Source organism: Girardinichthys multiradiatus, chromosome 22 (genome assembly GCF_021462225.1).
Source record: "Girardinichthys multiradiatus isolate DD_20200921_A chromosome 22, DD_fGirMul_XY1, whole genome shotgun sequence".
Classification (NCBI taxonomy): domain Eukaryota; kingdom Metazoa; phylum Chordata; class Actinopteri; order Cyprinodontiformes; family Goodeidae; genus Girardinichthys; species Girardinichthys multiradiatus.
In genome coordinates, this window is record NC_061814.1 from 24,660,992 (window position 1) to 24,683,782 (window position 22,791).

General features: G+C 39.2%; 1 protein-coding gene across 5 annotated transcripts in view; it reads left to right on the top strand.

Moving 5' to 3' along the window:
- The window catches only part of LOC124859417 (semaphorin-4G-like), a 44,830-nt gene that overhangs the window by 20,093 nt on the left and 1,946 nt on the right, over positions 1-22,791 (top strand). For 3 of the 5 annotated variants that reach the window (XM_047352193.1, XM_047352194.1, XM_047352196.1), the window contains 13 exons: positions 2,143-2,291; positions 7,480-7,542; positions 8,541-8,591; positions 9,193-9,291; positions 9,453-9,546; positions 9,626-9,739; positions 11,017-11,171; positions 11,935-12,110; positions 14,114-14,258; positions 15,026-15,248; positions 16,444-16,559; positions 16,643-16,797; positions 19,356-19,414. In XM_047352193.1, the coding sequence (XP_047208149.1) occupies positions 2,143-2,291; positions 7,480-7,542; positions 8,541-8,591; positions 9,193-9,291; positions 9,453-9,546; positions 9,626-9,739; positions 11,017-11,171; positions 11,935-12,110; positions 14,114-14,258; positions 15,026-15,248; positions 16,444-16,559; positions 16,643-16,797; positions 19,356-19,414 (1,599 nt within the window). The remainder of the gene's footprint in view (positions 1-2,142; positions 2,292-7,479; positions 7,543-8,540; positions 8,592-9,192; positions 9,292-9,452; positions 9,547-9,625; positions 9,740-11,016; positions 11,172-11,934; positions 12,111-14,113; positions 14,259-15,025; positions 15,249-16,443; positions 16,560-16,642; positions 16,798-19,355; positions 19,415-22,791) is intronic. The other 2 variants (XM_047352197.1, XM_047352195.1) reach the window with 2 other exon arrangements.

Sequence of the window (22,791 nt, forward strand, 5' to 3'; positions counted from 1 at the left end):
GTGTCGTTGAAGTTAATATGTTAGAAGCAGGAAAAATGGGGAAGAGTAAGGATGTGGGTGAATTTGACAAGGGCCAACTCATGATGAATAAGACGAGTTCGTCAAAATGTCTCTTAAACTGCAGCTCAAGTGAGTATTGGGCAGTATCTATTAAAAGAAGTCCAAGGAAAGAACAGTGGTGAATTTGTGACAGGGTCATTGATGTGTATGGGTAGAAAAGACTGGCCTGCTTCTGACTACTTTAGATCAAACTGCTGAGGACCAGAATGTACAGTGCATTAAAGTCCTGACCCAATCTTTCTATCATTTTACATCATGTGGCTGGCTGGGTGAACCACTTAACTAGGAACGCATGGCATCGAGATGCACTATGGGAAGAATGCAAGCCAGCAGAGGCAATGTGATATATTGGGCAATGTTCTTCTGGGCAACCTTGGGTTCTGCCACACATGTTGATGTTACTTTGGCACATTGCACCTACCAAAACATTGTCACAGACCATGGATACCCTTTGATAGAAATAGTATTTGTTGATGACTGTGTCCTCTTTCAGCAGGATGATGCACCCTGCCACAAACCAAAAATGGTTCAGGAATGGTATTTGGAGGACTGAGGTGTTAACTTGGCCTCTAAATTCCCCAGATCTCAATCCAACCGAGCATTCGTAGGATGTGCTTGGACAAAAAGTCTGATTTATGAAGGCCTACCTTGCATCTTTCAGGACTTAAAGAACTCCTAAAGATTTTGGTATCCAAGTTAAAATGATGTTCATATAGTTAACAGAAAAATGTTTTAAAACTAGTAAAAGTGCATGTTTTGTCTCTGACTTTTACTGCTATGCTAGAATGACCATTTAGCCTGAAATCAAGTTTGCTTCACAATTCATCTCACATGGTAAAAGGCTTTGATGGTGTTCACAGTGTTAATTTATCAACAATTAGTTTTTGACTAACTGATAACATGCTAATCATTTCAGGTTTGTAGAGGTGTGGTAGTATTACTAAGTGTTTGTCTGGTTTCCGGCTTGACTTAAATATTAACATTGGAAAGTGCAGTGCTGCACAATATATCAGATTTTCATCTCAGTATCAATGCATGCAGTATTGCAATTGCAAAGAACTACCTGGGTACAGTATTTGAAGAGCTATGGAATAGTCTGTATAGTCTGCGCCATGTCTTCAAACTCTTCTCTCCAATAATATACTTGGCCACTTTCACTGCCTTTATGCTCACAACTAACAGAGATCTTAGGGACCAAGAGAGAGGTGGAGAGTTTGTAATGATGGAAAAGAAAAAGACTAAAGACAAAAATCTGGATTGATCATAATCTAAATCATTGTAGAAAAAGCTTCAAACATTTGGAGATGTTTGCTGTTGTGCTTTGAATAAATGACATTTAACTGAAATATTTTTGTTCAGCAACTAAACCAAAACTCTTAAATTGTAAAGGAAGACAGAAACCGCAAAGCCTGCTCTGTGATTTTCCATCAACATTCAAAACTTCTGCTGTGGGAAATCCATCATCCAAGATGAAATTCTGCTTTGCCTTTTTTTTTTTATCTCATTCTGTCAGATCTGATTGAGAAAGCTCTCAGTCTTCAGGTTTTAATATGTCCTACATTACGTGTTACTGAACAAAAACCCATCATCCTCTAAATATTTCACATTATTATCTTACATGGCCTTTATAGTATAGCTGAGAAGATGAGAATCTAATGACGGAGAATACCTTGTTCTTCCAGGCCGGGTTATTTTTGACCAACATTTGTTCCTATAGAGACGGATCACAATCAATAGCCGCAGTAAAAACTGTTTGTGCTTATGCCTGGCTATTAATGGGTGAAGCTGTACAAAAATAAATCTGTCCTTTTCTACCAAACCTATTGTTATTTCACAAAAACATTCTGCACAAATAATTGGAAGAAGTCCACAAACAATAGGTTTTGGATGTGTCACCTCAGAATTTTAAAACTTCACCTATGAATGGTAAATATTTCTCTGCTGCTGATTTTGTCTGAGCTAGAGTGGCTTAAAGATATGACATTTATTTCTCTAATAGACTTTTTTTTTTTTTTTTTGCAGAAGCACTATCGCCAGATCACTTTCAATAAAACCTCCTCTCCCTTCTTCTTTTCCTGTCAGGTCTCCAGGGCTGCAGGCGTTTTGGGTCTTCTGCAGTCAACTACAGCACGATGCTGCTGGAGGCTGACAGTGAGCGCCTCTACGTGGGGGCCCGGGGGGCCGCATTCGCTCTGAATGCCTCTGACATCTCCGCTAGCTCCCCTCTCACTGTGAGTTTGTGTGTTGTTGTGTTGCTGCATGTTTTGTGGCTCACATGCCATGTATGTATCCTCGGCCACAGCTTCATTTATGCTCCACGGTGCAGGAACATTTTAGGAAAAAAAACGAACAAAACAGAACATTTCATTTTGAGGTAAAAGCAAAGCAATTCACTATTATACAGCAGCTACTTTAATTGCAGCATACAGGTCCTTCTCAAAAAATTAGCATATTGTGATAAAGTTCATTATTTTCCATAATGTCATGATGAAAATTTAACATTCATATATTTTAGATTCATTGCACACTAACTGAAATATTTCAGGTCTTTTATTGTCTTAATACGGATGATTTTGGCATACAGCTCATGAAAACCCAAAATTCCTATCTCACAAAATTAGCATATTTCATCCGACCAATAAAAGAAAAGTGTTTTTAATACAAAAAACGTCAACCTTCAAATAATCATGTACAGTTATGCACTCAATACTTGGTCGGGAATCCTTTGGCAGAAATGACTGCTTCAATGCGGCGTGGCATGGAGGCAATCAGCCTGTGGCACTGCTGAGGTCTTATGGAGGCCCAGGATGCTTCGATAGCGGCCTTTAGCTCATCCAGAGTGTTGGGTCTTGAGTCTCTCAACGTTCTCTTCACAATATCCCACAGATTCTCTATGGGATTCAGGTCAGGAGAGTTGGCAGGCCAATTGAGCACAGTGATACCATGGTCAGTAAACTGTATCAAGGCACCTCAGTGGGAAGTCTGTGGGAAGGAAAAAGTGTGGCAGAAAACGCTGCACAACGAGAAGAGGTGACCGGACCCTGAGGAAGATTGTGGAGAAGGGCCGATTCCAGACCTTGGGGGACCTGCGGAAGCAGTGGACTGAGTCTGGAGTAGAAACATCCAGAGCCATCGTGCACAGGCGTGTGCAGGAAATGGGCTACAGGTGCCGCATTCCCCAGACCTGGGCTACAGAGAAGCAGCACTGGACTGTTGCTCAGTGGTCCAAAGTACTTTTTTCGGATGAAAGCAAATTCTGCATGTCATTCGGAAATCAAGGTGCCAGAGTCTGGAGGAAGACTGGGGAGAAGGAAATGCCAAAATGCCAGAAGTCCAGTGTCAAGTACCCACAGTCAGTGATGGTCTGGGGTGCCGTGTCAGCTGCTGGTGTTGGTCCACTGTGTTTTATCAAGGGCAGGGTCAATGCAGCTAGCTATCAGGAGATTTTGGAGCAGTTCATGCTTCCATCTGCTGAAAAGCTTTATGGAGATGAAGATTTCATTTTTCAGCACGACCTGGCACCTGCTCACAGTGCCAAAACCACTGGTAAATGGTTTACTGACCATGGTATCACTGTGCTCAATTGGCCTGCCAACTCTCCTGACCTGAACCCCATAGAGAATCTGTGGGATATTGTGAAGAGAACGTTGAGAGACTCAAGACCCAACACTCTGGATGAGCTAAAGGCCGCTATCGAAGCATCCTGGGCCTCCATAAGACCTCAGCAGTGCCACAGGCTGATTGCCTCCATGCCACGCCGCATTGAAGCAGTCATTTCTGCCAAAGGATTCCCGACCAAGTATTGAGTGCATAACTGTACATGATTATTTGAAGGTTGACGTTTTTTGTATTAAAAACACTTTTCTTTTATTGGTCGGATGAACTATGCTAATTTTGTGAGATAGGAATTTTGGGTTTTCATGAGCTGTATGCCAAAATCATCCGTCTTAAGACAATAAAAGACCTGAAATATTTCAGTTAGTGTGCAATGAATCTAAAATATATGAATGTTAAATTTTCATCATTACATTATAGAAAATAATGAACTTTATCACAATATGCTAATGTTTTGAGAAGGACCTGTATATTAATATGAAAACAGGTCACCTGGCTGCTTTATTTTGTAACCTTAAAATTGATACAGAATTTGCATTATTGCCCTCCACATGTATTGACAAATAAAGAAATTTGGAGTTAATCTAGTTTATACAAAATCTTGTACATAAATCTCAAGGCTGTCTGGCCAGATTTTTAAATACCAAAAAAAACTAAGGTTTAATTATGTTGTTAATAATTTACTTTAAACTTTTACATCAAAGCTGCGTTTTTTTTAATCTTCAATGAAGATTAAAGTTTGAACTTTATTTTCTTGCACCTCCCAGCAGTGGTATGGGTACTACTGGGCAGTAAAGGTTGTTTATAGTTTGACCAAGTTTTTAATGAGTTCCTTTTTCTCTATTATCTTTTGTTGTGATTTGTGTTAAGATACAATTGTCTTCATATCAATATATAATAGGTTTTCGCTTTTTTGCCACCCTTAGATCATCAGATTTAAGATCATCAGATTTAGACAGAGATTATATGAGCACATACAAAATACAGTTTTCAAATTTTTTGTCTTGTCATTCCACAAAAAATTGTCCCAAAAGTCATAATCATCATAGCTATGTTTTTGGCAAATGTGAAATGTGTCTTTGTGTTGCATCTAGAAATGCAATTTTTGTGCGGTCTCTTTTTTGTTATTGAATCATGAACACTGACTTCAACGGAGGCAAGTGGGCCCTGCAGTTGTTTAGATGTTGTTCTTGGTTCTATTGTGACTTCGACATGAGTGGTAAAGGCAATCTTGGAGTAATTTTGGTAGGCCGGCTACTCCTGGTAAGGTTCACCACTGTTTTATCTTTTCTCTATTTGTGGATAATGACTTTCACTTTGGTTCACTGAAGTCCCAAAGTCTGGTTGTGCTACTGCAATAAAAGAAAACATTATTTTAACGTTTTAAAACATCTTTAGTCATATGCAGGGAATTTAAAGTTGTGTTACAAATAATAGCAGTGTGATTAAAATCGCGAGTAAAGCTCAAAATAGTCAGAACAGTTTTTTTTATTTTCATGCATTGGGAACACTGGAAATTCTATTCTAAATTAAACCATGAAGAAAAAAATCTATCAGTCTTTTAATCACATTACAGAAAATGAAGAAAAAGAAATATTGGACTGTTCAGCAAAATATCAATCTCTGCATTTTCCTTTACAAACTGAAATATTTACTGTATAAACTGTAAACTTTTTAGGATTTATCATTCCTCTGAGTCGTTAAACTAATATTTAGTTGTATAACCACTGTTTCTGAGAACTGCTTCACATCTATGTTGCAAGGAGTCGACCAACTTCTGGCACCTGTGAACAGGTATTCCAGCCCAGGAAGATTTGACAACATTCAACAATTCCTCTTCAGTTCTTGGTTTTGCCTCAGAAATACTATTTTTGATGTCCTGAAATTGGGCTGGCTACTTCATAACTGTGAATTTGTTGGTCTGGAACTCTCTCACTTGTGTGTTTGGGGCCATTTCAAGGACATTTCCTCTTCAGCATAAGGCAACATGACCTGCTAATGTATTTTGATTTATGCAAACTGATCCATGATCCATTGTATGTGATAAATAGGCCCGACACCATAGTAAGAGAAGCATCCTTGCATCATGATGCTTAAACTACCATGCTTCACTGTCTAAGAGTGGACTGTGGCTGTAGTTCAGTGTTTAGGGGTCTTCTGACTAACTGTTTGCGGCCCTTGGACCCAAACAGAACAGTCTTACTTTCTTCAGTCCAAAAAATGTTTCTCTTTAGGCCAGTTGATGTGCTCTTTGGCAAACTGTATCCTCTAGAGCATGTATTTTTTTTTTAACAGTGGGACTATGCGAGGACTTTTTGCAGATCGATTAGCTTCACAGAGGTGTCTTCTAATTGTCACATTACTCACTATTAACTTCAGACCTTCTTTGATCACCCTGGATCTGATCATTGGCTGAGTCTTTGCCATTCTGGCTGTTCTTTGATCCATTTGAATGTTCGTCTTTCATTTTCTTCCACATCTCTCTGGTTTTGCTTTCTATTTTAAAGCATTGGAGATCATTTTAGCCGAGCAGCATATCATTTTTTGCACTTCTTTATACGTTTTCCTCTCTCCAATCAATGTCTTAAACAAAGTACACTGTTCTTCTGAACAATGCCTGCAACAAGCCATTTTTGTCAGATTTTCAGAGAGAGATGCATGCGGTATTATTTTGAACATGCTGCTTTCAATCAATTATTCAATTACTCAGATTCAGGAGCATTTGTATAATGAATGTTGGTTCTGTTTCTTTTCTATGATTACACCTACTAGTACATGCAATGTGGAAATTTGATTTCCTCACACGAACAGGGATCGATCTGGTTAGTCTAGTTGGCCTGCTATTATTTTGAACTGTATGTGTGGTTTTGATGAAATCCAAAGAGGAAGACCAGTAAAAAAAAAGGTCAGTGTTTGTATGGATGCAGATATTGTTGCCTGCATTCAAGAAGAAGATGTTAAACTTTCATCACAGACTTCCTTTGGTGTATTCATGTGGAAGAACTGTCTGAAACACTCCTTCAGTCTCCCAGTCAAGCTGTTATAAACATCTCTAGGATTTGTTGAGGCTTAGATATAGGTTGTAGTAACTCTTAGTAAAAGGAGATATACAACAATTAGATCCTTCAGTTGCATTATTTCCCCAGCAACCTCCTTACTCTCCAACACCCTTAGAGATTCTGAGACTACGTGGAATATTTCAAATGTACGTTTTTCTTTTAGTCTCAAGCCAAGAAACGCACCTAGTCTTTGGGAACTGATTTGACTTTAATGTGAATAAAACAAATTGTGTTTATTAATATTTCATTGGGTTAAAACCACTAATATGAGCCATTTGAAATGCCAACTGAGAACAAAACTTGCTAATGCTGTTTTATAATGACTTTGTCTCATAGTCTTCAAGTAAGAGCTTTACTCCATTTAGGAGTCAAATCAGTGTTACAACTTTTTACTGTCCTTTTGCTCTTTTACCTCCCACCTGTTCTGTTTTGTGTTTCACCTGGTGTCAGCTTTTCATTTGTGTGCAGAACACTGAATCACAAGCACTCCTCTGCCTCCATCTCCTTTGTGAGCTCAGCTAAATATTTCTTACATAACATAAAAAACACATTTGGTTATTTAACAGCAGTCATTTTAGATGCCTGGTTGACAAAGAAAGATCTCACGTGAAGGACTTTAAAGCAAGAAAGTATATATTGTCTACTTTTCTTATAGTGTGTGGTAATTTCTCTAATATCCTGAGCTGTTCAGTGATGTGATCCAGGTCTGTTTCTGTCTTGATGTATGTTATTTGGTTTGTTATAGATTAGGTGGGAGGCCTCCGCTGAGCAAAAGCTTCAGTGTCTGCTCAAGGGAAAAGACAATAAGGTAGGCACTTAGTTCTTATCTTAAGCCTTACTCTGTTCATCTTTTTTTTTTTTTTTGATTCTCCTCTACAGCAATGGTGAAAAATTAACTGCATTCTCTTTAAATCCGAAAATGTCGCAGTTGCCAAGTCGATCCCTCTCTTTCTCCTAGTTAAAATGCTGGTGAGACCTTAATTTGTCTGGGGAAGAATTAAGGTCTTTATAACAATAACTTGGTGTTATATATCAAAATGTTCAGTATTCTCTAAGCTTCATACGTCCAGAGGGCAGTTTCAGGCTTGAGCAAAGCGATAAAGCATGTTTTTATAACAAAGGCAAAAAAAAAAAAAAAATGTAAATGCATTGTAGCAATTATTTTCTGCATTAATCAAATGGTCCATTTCTCTGGTGCTTAAAATTAATTGACCAAGTAATGGATAAAGTCCGAAATGTAGCCGATAAATGTAAAATGAAGGCCCAAAACAAAACTGCAACCATTGCTTATTGAGAAGAACTCTCTTATTTTGACTTTACCCAATATTATGGGGCTGGTCTTCCAGTTGAACATTTGTATCTAAGAAGAAATCCATATTTAGTGTAATACATGCAATACATACAGAACAACACATATGATTCCATGAAAGATAAAGTAATATCCACAGAACAGAATCGTAAAACGTTTTGTGGCCACAGAAAACCACTGTTTTCATCTTCATCTTAACCTTACCTGAATCATATTTAAGAGTTTCTTGTCTTTTCATAAACCTACTTAAATATAAGTTGAGGAGGTATATTATTAAATTAAGTTCAGGGTTGAAAGAGCAAAGTTTTTATTTGTTGTAAACATGCTATGGTGCATATGTGAACATGGTATTCTCCCCAACAGTGTAAACTAAATGACCAACAAAAGTACTTTTTCATAAGGAGATTTAGGAGCTTTATTTATTTATTAATTACTGATTTGGATATACTGCGATGGACTTGCGACCTGTCAAGACTGTACCCTACTCTTGCCCGTAGACTGCTGGAGATGGGCACCAGCTCCCTTGCGACCCAGTATGGAAGAAGCGGGTATAGAAGATGGATGGATGGATGGATGATTCAGAAATACTTTATTAATCCCTGGAGGCACAAAATATGCTGTCTTCATTCGCCTGTTAATTGCTTTTTGAGTGACATGGGATCTTGTGAAAAGATGACAAATACTTAATTTTACTGTTTCAGAGCATATCATGCTTTTGTGAGTTGTATTGCAAAGGTACTGAAATTATGACTAGTTTAGATTTTGGCATTCTGACATGTCACCCATCCTCAGAGCTGTGCACGAACTAATGGCTGCTAAGCTTAATGAACTGAAGGAACCTTGTTAGGAAAAGACCAGCAGAACTCCTTGAACACAACTCTGGGAGACCTATAAGGTCAAAGAGAAAACTGCGCTCAGTTTACTGGTAAAAGTTATTATAATTTTTCCACACACTGCTTCTGCATTTTGGCTTTGCTTTTGGTGAATAAATAATGAGACATTGTTGCTGTTTTTCCTAGTTTGATTTTCATGTGCATAAAACATTATTGCCAGTATGTTACAACTAAAATGTTTGCTGACATGTGACTGAACGCATTGTTGTTTGTTCCTTTTATTTAAATAAAGTGTTGTTTGCTCTACCTCTTTCAGACAGAGTGTTTTAATCACATCCGCCTCCTGCAGAGGTTTAACTCTACTCACCTTTACATGTGTGGGACTCATGCCTTTAGGCCCCTCTGTGCATACATTGTAGGTGCATGAATACATCCACTATTATTATATCATGTTTTCTAGATAGTAGATTAATTTTTGTGTAAACCTAGATATGACAACCATATATTCTGAGTATTGAGAAACACAAATTTGTATTTATTTTTTATTAAATAAATGTTTCTCTGTTTTTCTTTTAGCATAAAAAAACCTTTGTTATGTCCTCTCAGCCTGAAGAAGGCAGAGATAAATGTCCTTATGGGCCAATGACAGGTTACACTGCTCTCATTATAGGTAAGCCGCATGAAAATTTCAATTTAATAAGGAATTCATCTTAAAAGCTGGATGATGCAACCCCTTGTTCTTGCTTCAGACCAGCAGATATACACAGCCTCCCAGTATGACTTTTGGAGCTATCCAGATATTCGCAGAAACCCTCCATCTCCTGCTCTGAAGACAGAGGATGCTCCCACACGCTGGCTCAACGGTGAGATCATTTCCTGAAATAGAAGCATTTCATCATATTTGGATGGCAAGATTGTACGAGTGAACCACGACATGATTTTAAAGTGTTTTAACATTAAGATGTTATCCCTGGATGGCCCCAAATAGTTAGTTTAGCAGTGTAATATTTTTGGTCTTAATGAATAAGAACACTCAGATAGATATAAGATTATTTTGTTGATACATCAAATTCAATATCTAATGGAACCTTTTATTGTATTAGATCTAAAAGGGAAACAAATATAAATAGCAGCTCAGTAATTCAAAATAGGTAAAAATGTTTCTAGTTAGTACAGCACCTTGGGATGAGCGGAGGGGGTTGAGTGGAGGTGTGGTCAGGAGGACGAGGGAAAGTGGCAGCTAGCTTAATATGGTACATTGAAACATGGAGAGTGAGCAGAACGATGCTGGTAGTTTCGCCACAGGGCTGGGGGCTCAAGGTCCTGACTCAGTGATGCCAGAAGCCAGCAGTGGAGGACACTACCTGAACGCGGAGGCTGTGACCTAAGCATGTACCAAGCTGTACCATTTGAACCAATAGGAAAATTTAACTGCAATAAGAGGGCAGCACTAAGACAGTTTTAGGACAAATATTGCTGAATTAAACAAGTTTACATGAAATTTTAATAAAACAGCACAGTAACATAAAGATAGCACCCTCAAGGCCCAGTTTATACACTTTATCTGCAAAAAAAGTTGATTTGGGGTTTAGTTCCTCTTTAGGGTAGTTTTGGAAGGTGAACCTTTGCCTCAGTCTCAAGTCTTTTGCAGCCTATACCATGTTTTCCACTAGGATCGCCCTGTATTTAGCTCTGTTTATCTTAGTATTTATTCTGGGCAGCTTCCCTGTCCCTGCTGAAGTAAAGCATCCCCACAACATGATGCTCCCACCTCCATGGTTTACAGTCGGGATGGGAAGTTCAGGATATTGTGTTAGTTTTCCACTGTAGGCCAAAAAGTCAATTATTGGTCTTATCTAACCAGAGCACCCATTTCCACATGTGTCCCCAACATCTTTCTTGTCAAACTGCAAACATGGCTTTCTTCCTTCCACTTTTCCATAAAGGACAGATTCTGACTTCAACTTTAGAAAAATGCACTAATTTGCGTTGGTCTGTTACAATAACAATAATTAATAATAATAATAAGTTGTTAAAAGTGAGAAACAAAATGTGGAAAAGTTTAAGAAGTAGGAATATGGTTGAAGCTGCTGTAACCCATAAATTGCAGAGCATGAGTCAATTTGTCTCTTCTTTGCAGAGGCGGACTTCGTGGGTTCAGCTCTGGTAAGAGAGAGTTTGGGCAGCAGCACTGGAGACGATGATAAGATATACTTCTTCTTCACTGAGAAGAGCCAGGAGCAGACTACAACCTACAGCCACAGCAGGGTGGCACGAGTGGCCCGGGTGTGTAAGGTGCGTGCAGATCAAAGATCTTATGTGTTCTACAGCTGGGAGAGACGATCCCCGTTAGGTTAAATGTGTGAAGTTTTTAGCTCATTTAACAAATGATGGGGGATGCGTTTAGAGCAAGGACCGCAACTTAATTACAGGAGCACACTGCATTTGTGATGAATTAGTTGTAGATTCAGTGAGGCTTGGAGTGGATGAATGCAGGTGAGACAGTCTGTTTAGCATTTTGTTTTAATGTGAATGATTACCATCCTCTGCTGCCCTGATTGTCAGCAGCCATCTGTTCCCTTTTATAACCTTGTTGTTCTCCTTTAATGAGGAGAGCTTGCTGGGTGTGTCCTTGGAGATATAGGAATGAATCTTTGTTATTTCAATAAAAATATACCATGACTTCTTGTGCAACGTCAAAAACCTGAACTCAAAATTATTATTATTATTTTTAAAGATTGTTATTATGAATAGATGTCAGCTGGATGTGTGTGTGGATGTGACATTCATTATCCATCTTATAGAGAGGAATTAAATTCCACGGGGAGCATAACTATGTCACTATTTTTGTTTTCCTGCACACTCTGTTCTGGATTTCTGTAGGTGTTGCAGATATGAAGCATGCTACCCCCATCAGTTGTAAATATCTTCCTGACACAGTGGCTGTGCCACCTTTGTCCAATTGTCCAATCTGTTATCTGTAGTCCTCACCTTGCATGACTCTACCTCCTCTCTTCATCTGTTTCTTCTTTTTTTCTGTCCACTTCGCCTCCCTCAGGGAGACAGAGGAGGCCATTTGACTCTCCAGAAACGATGGACGTCCTTCCTGAAGACCAGACTGACTTGCTCCCTGCCCGAGTACGACTTCCACTTTAACATGCTGCGCAGTGTCTTTGTAATGCATGGCCTCACCCCACAGGACACGCTCTTTTATGGCATCTTTGGTCTAGAGTGGTAAGTGAAAAGTCTGTTTGAGTCTTTGATATGGGGGTGGGGGCTTTGAGATTGCCAAAGTGGAGGACTGAGACTAAGATAACAAGCAACAATCAATATATTGAGGCTTTCGAAGAAATCAGGAGGGGATGAGATAAAAAGAGAGCAGGGAGAAGCCCAGAGAGATTAAGTTCCAAGTGGTTCAATGAGCTCAAGGATGCTGGTGGAGTTTCACAAAAGTTTTGATTTTTGTTGCTTTCGAAAGTTGTTCTCAGGATTTTACTGGTTGATTCAGAGAAACTGCTGATTTCTGTGGTTCAAATGTAACAGAAAATGTAACAGAAATACAAAGAAATACTGTTTATTCTGTTTTCTGCAGTTTTATCACAGAAGATTGTCAGTAAGGACTTTTAGCACAGAAAGAGTTACTGTATGGAGGCTAACTGTGGCTGCAGCTTGAACTCTTTAAAATAGTTACAGCTGCAATAAATGTCTGTCTACATCTTTGTTATCAATGGGGATGCTTGTGAAGGGGGCTGTCCTTGTCTGAAAAGCTTTGACAGGTAAAGCAGATAGACTGCCTTCAAAGGTTTTCATACACCTTAAACTTTTTCATATTTTGTTATGTTGCAACCATAAACTTCAATGGATTTTGTGTGGATTATATGTGGATGACCAACACAATGGAGTGCATAATTTTGAAGTGGTAGACTAATGATTCATGGTTTTCCATTTGTTTTCTTTTACATATACGTTTATCTTCAGCCTCCTTTACTTTGACACCCCTAAGTGAAATCCAATGCAACAAGTTGCCTTTAGAATAATTAGTAAACCACCTGTGGATAATGTAATCTCAGTATAAATCCAGCTGTTTTGTGAGGCTCTCAGATGTTTGAACATTAGTGAGCATCCAGCATCAAGAAAACCATGAAACACAGCAGACAGGTTAGAGAGAAGGTTGCTAAAAAAATTGAAAGCAGCATTTGGGTTTAAAACAGTATCTCAAACTTTGTTCAATTTATCATCTGAAAATAGAAACAGCATGACAAAACAGCAAAGCTACCAAGACATTCATGTCACCTAAACTCACAGGCTGGGAAAGGAAACATCAATCAGAGATGTGGTGATGAGGCCCATGGTAACTGTGGAGGAGCTGGAGAGATCCCCATCTCATAATTTTGCAACAAGCCACGAATCCTGCAGTTTACCTTGAATTGATTGGGTAAAAAATACCATACTTTATCATTCATATGTTAGATGAACCCTGCGATGGACTGGCGACCTGTCCAGGGTGTATGCTGCCTCCCGCCCATAAACTGCTGGACATAGGCACCAGCTTCCCCATGACCCACTATGGAAGATGTGGTAGAAACGGACTGACTGACTGTTAAATTAACAAATAGTTTTTTTTCTCTAGATTAAACAGAACATATGGTGAGGCTTTTTGGTGTGAAAATAAATTAGTTGATGTGCTATTTTGAATATTTTGTCCATTTTTGTCGAGGTTTTGGAATGTTTTCTGTGCTTAGGTAGCAACCCAAATAATGCTTTCACACAGTGTAAAAACCCAAATGTTGATATTGCTACTGTTAACATAAAATTGCACTGAATTTCAGACTTTGGAGATTTTTGTGTGCATTAAATACATTAACCTTTTACCCCAAGGCTGTAGCAACGGCTGTAGCAACGGAAAACCTGATATTATATAACAGTCCATATCTCTTGGTGCTGCTTTTATGTCTTTAGCTCCACTTCTGTCTCTTACCTCTCCTAAACTTTTTTTGTTGTCTCTTAATTCCTCTTCCGTGAGCTTTATAATTTCTAATCAACTTCATCTCTGTCAGCATTAATTTCCTTCTCCTCTTACCCTTGTTTTCCTCCGGTTTGTCTCTCTGTATCCTTTGACAAGGTGAGCTGCAGCCCCGTAACTCTGCTTCTCTCGCCATGGTAACCCCTGGTTTACTAGTGTTATTGTTTGTGACTTGTGCTCTGCTCCTTCTCACTGTGTTACTTGTCGTCCAAAGGAAAAACGTGAAGGCGTCTGCAGTGTGTCGGTTCTCGCTGTCCGAAGTCCAAGAAGCCTTCCAAGGACCCTACATGGAGAACCAGGATTCTGGCTCCAACTGGAAGGAATATGTTGGAAAAATCCCTGACCCAAGGCCTGGAACTGTAAGCTTCAATCCACGAACTTTTACGCGTGCACTGATGGCTTTTATGTTTTAGTAACTTAGACAAAGCTCATCTGTAATGTTAAACAGGGCTAGCTGGAGAGCAGATTAAATCAATTTAAAGTGAACATGAATGCATTGAAATGTTGCACTAAACATGGAGGGAAACGCTGGAAAGAGTAAGAGTCGGGTTCTAGGATGAGACTGAAAACCATTTTTATGGCAATTAATGAAAGGGGAGAGAGGCCAGCGGTCTGCTTTGTGGTGGAAGACATTTTCTGTTGTGGATAAATTTTTGCATTTCTTCAGACTTAATTAAACTTTCCAATTAAATGGAAAAAGGGAATGGTCAAAGATTTTAGGATGGGAGCGTGAAAGCCTCTTAGAGAAGTTGGCTGACATCATTTCAACAGAACAAAGCAAAAGGAAAGCTGCTTCCTCATTCAGGTGAAGTGAGAGCTGAGTCGCCCTCATGTCATCGTGAACCGGACGCTGAGCTTACACAAGCTTATTAAAACTTAAATGAAAACTTGCGGTTTCTCATGACACAGTCTTCCAAATGTTTCTGTTTTTCTTATGATCTCTGAATTTTCCCTGATCCTCTTGACATCCTCTCTACCCTCCAATGCTGGCCCCTTTTTAAAGACTAGTTTATTACATATAAGAAAAACACTGCACCTCTCTCTCTCTCTCTGTCTGTGTCCAAGCACTTTGTTATTTTGTCCTCATTCCTACCCATGTCCCTCTTTGGCCTTTCTTTTACTGCAGTGCATTACCGACAGTCTGAGGGCCAAGGGCATAAACATCTCCACGTCCCTACCTGATGATGTCCTGGATTTTGTAAGACGGCATCCTCTAATGTCGCATCAAGTCCAACCTGCAGACAGACGTCCCCTGTTGTTCAGGAGGACAACAGACTACACACGTATGGCAGCACTTGTGGTCCAGGGACTAGATAAACAAATGTACCATGTTTTATACATGGGCACAGGTGTGTATGAAACTTCTAAGTAAGTTGAGTTTTAGATAAAACCCGGAAACAGGGGGTATAGCATCTATCAAAGATATAAAGATCTACAAAAACATAATTGTTTTTCAGTGGGGACTGGTGGGAGGATTTCAGTCTGGCACTGTTTCTGTTCTGAACATTAAATTAGATCATTTTAGAATTGCAAAAATGTCCGTTATGAAGAACTTGCTCTCCACACGCCGGTCTAGTATAATCCCTGCATCAGTGCTTTGGGGGATGTTAAGTCGGTCGTTTCATAAACCACAGACATAGCAAAACATGAAAATTAGCACACTGTTGCATCTCTTCTGGCTTTTGTGTCGGCCTGAGTTGATTGAGGGCAGAGCCAATGTTTTTCATTCAGTCAGGTTCCAACATTTGATTGTAAGAGCTGACAGATCAGCTTGGCAGAATGGAGCCTTGTTAGGCACCTTGTTTTTCCAAGGTTCATCCTAAATCCTAGTTGGAGATCCAGTCTTTTTGCTGACTTCATCATTGACTTTTGAGGTCTCCTTTCTCTGAAGAACACATTCGATGTATGGAAAGTGAAGCATCTCTAAAGTTTCAGCCTCCACTTGTGCTTTTGTTGCAACGTAGAGCTGGAAGTGTGGCCTGCAGGACATATGTGGCCCTCCTAATGATATTTATATGATGCACAAGAACAATTCTGGAATGGTACTAATTTGGCCAATAATAAACTAGTTGTGTCATATTTGTGACTGAAAATCCTAAAAGTAGTGATTCCATGTTTTATTTTTTTGCCATTGGTTGTATTATACAGCTGTTAATTACCAGTTATTAGGTAGCTTTTGCTCAATCAGATCTTGATGTAATGATTTTTGAACCTGCCAGTTTATGATTATAATAATTAAAAAGAAAAGTTTGCCTGTTTAAAAATTTAGTTTTAGGGTCGATGTTGTTAAACTCCAAGTAAAATCAAAAACTTTGTTATTTGTGTGGCATTTCAGGGCTGAATATGGATTGTTTTCATTCTCATTTGTTTAAATGTTTTTAATGAATAAATGGTGTATAAAGTTCAATGATAATATAGGGCCACACATGACTTTTCCAAATTTAAATATTACCTCAACTAACCTTTAAAGGGATATACAATATAAAATATGAACTAACTAAATATCTCAAATTCCTTGTAATTTTCCTGATCTCTGTCATCCAGATGAAGGTTGGTTGCACAAAGCTGTTGACATCAAGGGTCAGCTGCATGTTATTGAAGAGTTGCAGCTGTTTGAGAAACCAGAACCTGTTAACAACATTCTACTATCTACAAACCAGGTAGTCAGTCTGACCATCTCAAGCACACAAAGGTAAAAATGAATCACTGTCCTATGATACTAAAATCCTATTTTGTCCCCCAGATGAGTGTGTACATTGGCTCCCCATCAGGTGTTGTTCAGCTGCCGCTCTCTGACTGTGGAAGGTACAATTCCTGCTATGACTGCATCTTTGCCCGGGACCCTCACTGTGCCTGGAATGGAGCCAAGTGTGTGGTCGTAATGACCCAGTCAAACAGGTGAGTGTTCAATTCAATTCAGTTTATTTATAAAGCACCAATTCACAACACATGTCATCTCAAGGCACTTCACAAAAGTCAGGTACATACATTCCAATTAATCCTAACCATTGAGCAGTGCAGTCAGATTCAGTTATTTATTCAAATTGGATAAAAAGTTTTTCTGTCAAAGGAAACCCACCAGATTACATCCAGTCAGTGACTTGCAGCATTCCCTCCTCCTGGATGAGCATGTAGAGACAGTGGACAGTCACTGGCGTTGACTTTGCTGCAATCCCTCATACTGAGCATGCATGTAGCGACAGTGGAGAGGAAAAACTCCCTTTTAACAGGAAGAAACCTCCAGCAGAACCAGGCTCAGTGTGAGCGGCCATCTGCCACGACCGACTGGGGGTTAGAGAGAACAGAGCCGAGACACAAAGAGAACAAAGAAGCACTGATCCAGGAGTCCTTTCTATGGGAAGGAAAAGTAAATGTTAATGGATGTCGCTCCTTTAGTCGTTTCATCTAGAAAGAAAGAACAGATAAACTCTGAGCCAGTTTTCAAGGTTAGAGTCTGAAAGAGCACATAGAGTTTGTTATAGTAAAAGCTCAGTCAATCGCCATGTCTAGGAGAGAGAAAGGGTTAAACACTGAAAGACAGGGCTATGTGGATCATCGGTAGAAGGTGTTGTTGTTGCCAGCAGAAGCTCGGACGATGACCATCTCCAGAAAGGTGTCACATGCAGACACAGAGTCAGGCCAGTTGTAGCTTCTAGGAAGAGAAAAGAGGGAGAACATAAAGTTAAAAACTGAAATAAAAAGAAATAATCCAGAATTGGAGAGTAGTGTGAGAATGTAACGAAGAGGGTGAAAGTGGTCGTTATGTCCTCCAGCAGCCTAAGCCTATAGCAACATAACTACAGAGATAGCTCAGGATAACCTAAGCCACTGTAACTATAAGCTTTATCAAAAAGGAAAGTTTTAAGCCTAGCCTTAAAAGTAGACAGTTTGTCCATCTAGATCCCACTGATGGCCATTGTTATACTAAAAACCACAATGATTGGGATACCTCTCTCTGTCAGATTGACAATAACCATTGGAAAAGAGAGGGGGTCATACAGGTAGCAGAAATGGAGGGTGTGTTTGCACCTCAACCATAACTGAGCCGGTTTAGGCTAAACCTGACTCCCCCTTACTCCAACCAACAGGGAGGGAAGAAGATGGAGGTAAAAAATAAGGAAGATAGCTCAGGATAACCTAAGCCACTCTAACTATAAGCTTTATCAAAAAGGAAAGTTTTAAGCCTGTCCTTAAAAGTAGACACCTGCCTGAAATCTAACAGTGTGCTGTTGGATCAGCTGAATGTAGGTTACCCTTTGTTGGTCTGACCTTTACCCTGATGTACAGTATCACTGGGGCCTGTGACAATGTCACCTCCCAGAGCGTTTGCACAATCAGACTGGTGGCAGAAATTTGACCCTGGCTGTAATTGTAAATACATCATGCAGCTGCATAAAGTGTACTGTTCAATGTGGACACCTAAGCTTAGTCAGCAGAAACAACAAAACAGGGCATGTGAGGGATATGCAATGCCTTGCAAAAGTATTCATACGCCTGGAACATTTCCTATTTATTTAATGTGATAGCCCAACACAAGGTTATGCACAATTGTGAAGTAGAAGCAGAAAGATGCATTTTTGTTTCAGTGTTTTACAAATAAAAATCTGAAAAGTGTGGAGAACACTAATCTGCCCGCTTTTTTTTGATACCCCTAAATAAGACTCAAGTACATTCAGTTGCATTCAGAAAAGACCTAATCAGTTAAAACACCAACATTGCATCAAACAAACCTGGGCACATCATTGTTATGGTGAAACATGGTGGTGGCAGCACCATGCTGTGGGGATGTTTGTCTTCAGCAGGAATTGGAAAATTGGTCGTTTATTACTGGAATAAAAACCTGTTAGAGGCTGAAAATGACTTTAGATTCAATATACAGCCAGAGCTACAGGAGAATGGTTTAAATTAAAATATATTTGTTTTAGAATGGTCCAGCCAAAGTCCAGACCTAACTCCAATTCACAAAATTTGACAAGACTTTTTTTGTTCACCAACACTCTACATCCAAATTGACTGAACTTCAGCTATTTTGCAAAGAAGAAAGGACAAAAAAAAATCCAGTGTCCAAATCTGCAAAGCTGATAGCCATACCACAAAAGACTTACAGCTGTAAAGGCAGCAAAGGATGGTTCTGAACAATGTGTTTACTCAGGGGAGTTCAATATAAATGTGCACAACACCTTCCCTGTTTCATTTTTATAGTGAAAACAATATATCCATATCCTTCCACTTAAAAATTACCTATGTGCTATTTTGTGTTTGTAAATCATATAATAACTTTTAAAAATGTGTTCCCAATGTTGTAATGTAAGTAAATATGAAATAAATTCCAAAGTTGAGAATACCTTTGCTAGGCACTGTAAATAGAACAATTAGAAAGGGTAAGAAATAAAAATCTCTGCAGCCTTTTATTCTTTCCATTGTGCTTATTATTATTTTTTCCTCCCTTTTCACAGATCCACTTTAATCCAAGACATCCAGCATGGCAGAAAGGGGTGTGAGAACACAGGATATGGTATGCTGAAGTCTTATCTGATGCTTATAAAAAAAAGTTTGCGTTAAACGTGTATAGAGAGGATTAAAAATAGAGAAAATGAGGCTCAAAAGATGCACTGTTGTCATCGGATGGCGTGATGGCCTCTTTGAAAGTTGATTATATGCACAGCGTTGGTAAAATCCTCTCCTCCCTTCTTTAATCACATCTTTGCTGTCTGCGGAGAGAAATCTGTTTGATATTCAAAGCAGGCAAATGCTTTCTCCCCACGTATCAATTTTCACTCTGATGAAATGTAGCATCTTCTAACTTCTCATTCTGTCTCTGTATGGGGTAGTATGATACCAGAGACTTAAATATTTCTAATTGGACATCATGCTACAATAAGTCTGGACAGTCTTTGATAAATCTAGTATATGTTAAATAATTAGCTTATGAGTCAAGGTGTTAGTTAAAACTATTTTGTAAAGTTAGGCTCTCTGTCTTTCTACAGTGCTTTAAACAAGTATTCATTCCCCTTCAAGCTTTATATATTTTGTCATGTTACAAAGACACATTCATGCATTTTATATGGGTTTTATATGATAGACCAACAAAGAATAGTACATAACAATCACGTGGGAACAAAATATGATAAGTATGCTGTACATATGTTTTCACCCTCCTGTTAATATGATGCCCCAAAATAAAATCACGTGCAACCAGTTGCCTTCAAAAGTCACCACATTAATAATTAGAATCCATGTGTGTAATTTAACCCCAGCGTAAAGCTGTTTAGCTGTTTTGTAAAGGCCTCTGAGGTTTGCTGGAGAACATTAGTGAACAAACACCATCAAGACCAAGGAACTCAGCAGACAGGTCAGGGATACATTTGTTGGGCAGTTTAAAGTAGGTTTAGGTAAAATAAGGCCAATGTTCAATCTATCATCTAAAAACAGAATGAGTACAGCACAATTATACAAACCTACCAAGACATAGCTGTTCACCTAAACTGACTGGCTGGAAAAAAAGCATTGATAAGAGAAGATGCCAAGAGGCCCATGGTAACTCTGGAGGAGCTGCAGAGATCCATAGGTCAGGTAGGAGAATCTGTCAACAGAAGAGGTATTTGCCCTCACTCTCTTATTCTGGCTGTTATGAAAAGAACGGCAGAAAGAAAGCCATTGTTAAAAAACAAAACAAAAGAAGTCTAATAAAATAAAACTTTTTGACGTACATGCAAAATGCTATGTGATCATCAAACTTTACAGGAGTGGTTCGGAGCCAGACCCGGACCTCTCATAGGCTGTAAAAGACTTCAGACTGGGGCAGAGGTTCACCTTCCAGCAGAACAATAACCCTACACATACAGCCAGAGCTACTACAGATCTGTATCATATTAATGTGTTAGAATGGCCTAGTTAAAGTCCAGACCTAAATCCAATTGAGAATCTGTGACAAGACTTGAATGCTTTTATTTAATTGACATGTTTCATTTAATCTGAATGAGCTAGAAACATTTTACAAAAAAGAAGGGAGACCAATTTCCGTCTTTTGATGTGAAAAGGGAGTGAAGACATACCCCAAATGACTGGTTTTACAAAGTACAGGTCCTTCTCAAAATATTAGCATATTGTGATAAAGCTAATTATTTTCCATAATGTAATGATGAAAATTTAACATTCATATATTTTAGATTCATTGCACACTAACTGAAATATTTCAGGTCTTTTATTGTCTTAATACGGATGATTTTGGCATACAGCTCATGAAAACCCAAAATTCCTATCTCACAAAATTAGCATATTTCATCCGACCAATAAAAGAAAAGTGTTTTTAATACAAAAAACGTCAACCTTCAAATAATCATGTACAGTTATGCACTCAATACTTGGTCGGGAATCCTTTGGCAGAAATGACTGCTTCAATGCGGCGTGGCATGGAGGCAATCAGCCTGTGGCACTGCTGAGGTCTTATGGAGGCCCAGGATGCTTCAATAGCGGCCATTAGCTCATCCAGAGTGTTGGGTCTTGAGTCTCTCAACGTTCTCTTCACAATATCCCACAGATTCTCTATGGGGTTCAGGTCAGGAGAGTTGGCAGGCCAATTGAGCACAGTGATACCATGGTCAGTAAACCATTTACCAGTGGTTTTGGCACTGTGAGCAGGTGCCAGGTGGTGCTGAAAAATGAAATCTTCATCTCCATAAAGCTTTTCAGCAGATGGAAGCATGAAGTGCTCCAAAATCTCCTGATAGCTAGCTGCATTGACCCTGCCCTTGATAAAACACAGTGGACCAACACCAGCAGCTGACACGGCACCCCAGACCATCACTGACTGTGGGTACTTGACACTGGACTTCTGGCATTTTGGCATTTTCTTCTCCCCAGTCTTCCTCCAGACTCTGGCACCTTGATTTCCGAATGACATGCAGAATTTGCTTTCATCTGAAAAAAGTACTTTGGACCACTGAGCAACAGTCCAGTGCTGCTTCTCTGTAGCCCAGGTCAGGCGCTTCTGCCGCTGATTCTGGTTCAAAAGTGGCTTGACCTGGGGAATGCGGCACCTGTAGCCCATTTCCTGCACACGCCTGTGCACGGTGGCTCTGGATGTTTCTACTCCAGACTCAGTCCACTGCTTCCGCAGGTCCCCCAAGGTCTGGAATCGGCCCTTCTCCACAATCTTCCTCAGGGTCCGGTCACCTCTTCTCGTTGTGCAGCGTTTTCTGCCACACTTTTTCCTTCCCACAGACTTCCCACTGAGGTGCCTTGATACAGCACTCTGGGAACAGCCTATTCGTTCAGAAATTTCTTTCTGTGTCTTACCCTCTTGCTTGAGGGTGCCAATAGTGGCCTTCTGGACAGCAGTCAGGTCGGCAGTCTTACCCATGATTGGGGTTTTGAGTGATGAACCAGGCTGGGAGTTTTAAAGGCCTCAGGAATCTTTTGCAGGTGTTTAGAGTTAACTCGTTGATTCAGATGATTAGGTTCATAGCTCGTTTAGAGACCCTTTTAATGATATGCTAATTTTGTGAGATAGGAATTTTGGGTTTTCATGAGCTGTATGCCAAAATCATTCGTATTAAGACAATAAAAGACCTGAAATATTTCAGTTAGTGTGCAATGAATCTAAAATATATGAATGTTAAATTTTCATCATGACATTATGGGAAATAATAAACTTTATCACAATATGCTAATATTTTGAGAAGGACCTGTATTGTGTCAGTAGAGCTTAATACAAACGCATGCCACATCTTCTTTACTTTAAATATGTTTTAAACATCAGGTATTTTTTTTTTTTCCGCTTTATGTTTATGCACTTCTTTGTCTTGGTTCATCCCATAAAATAAAAATAAAAATACACAGACGTTTGTGGTTGCAATGTAACAAAAAGTGGAAAAGGTCAAGGGGCATGAA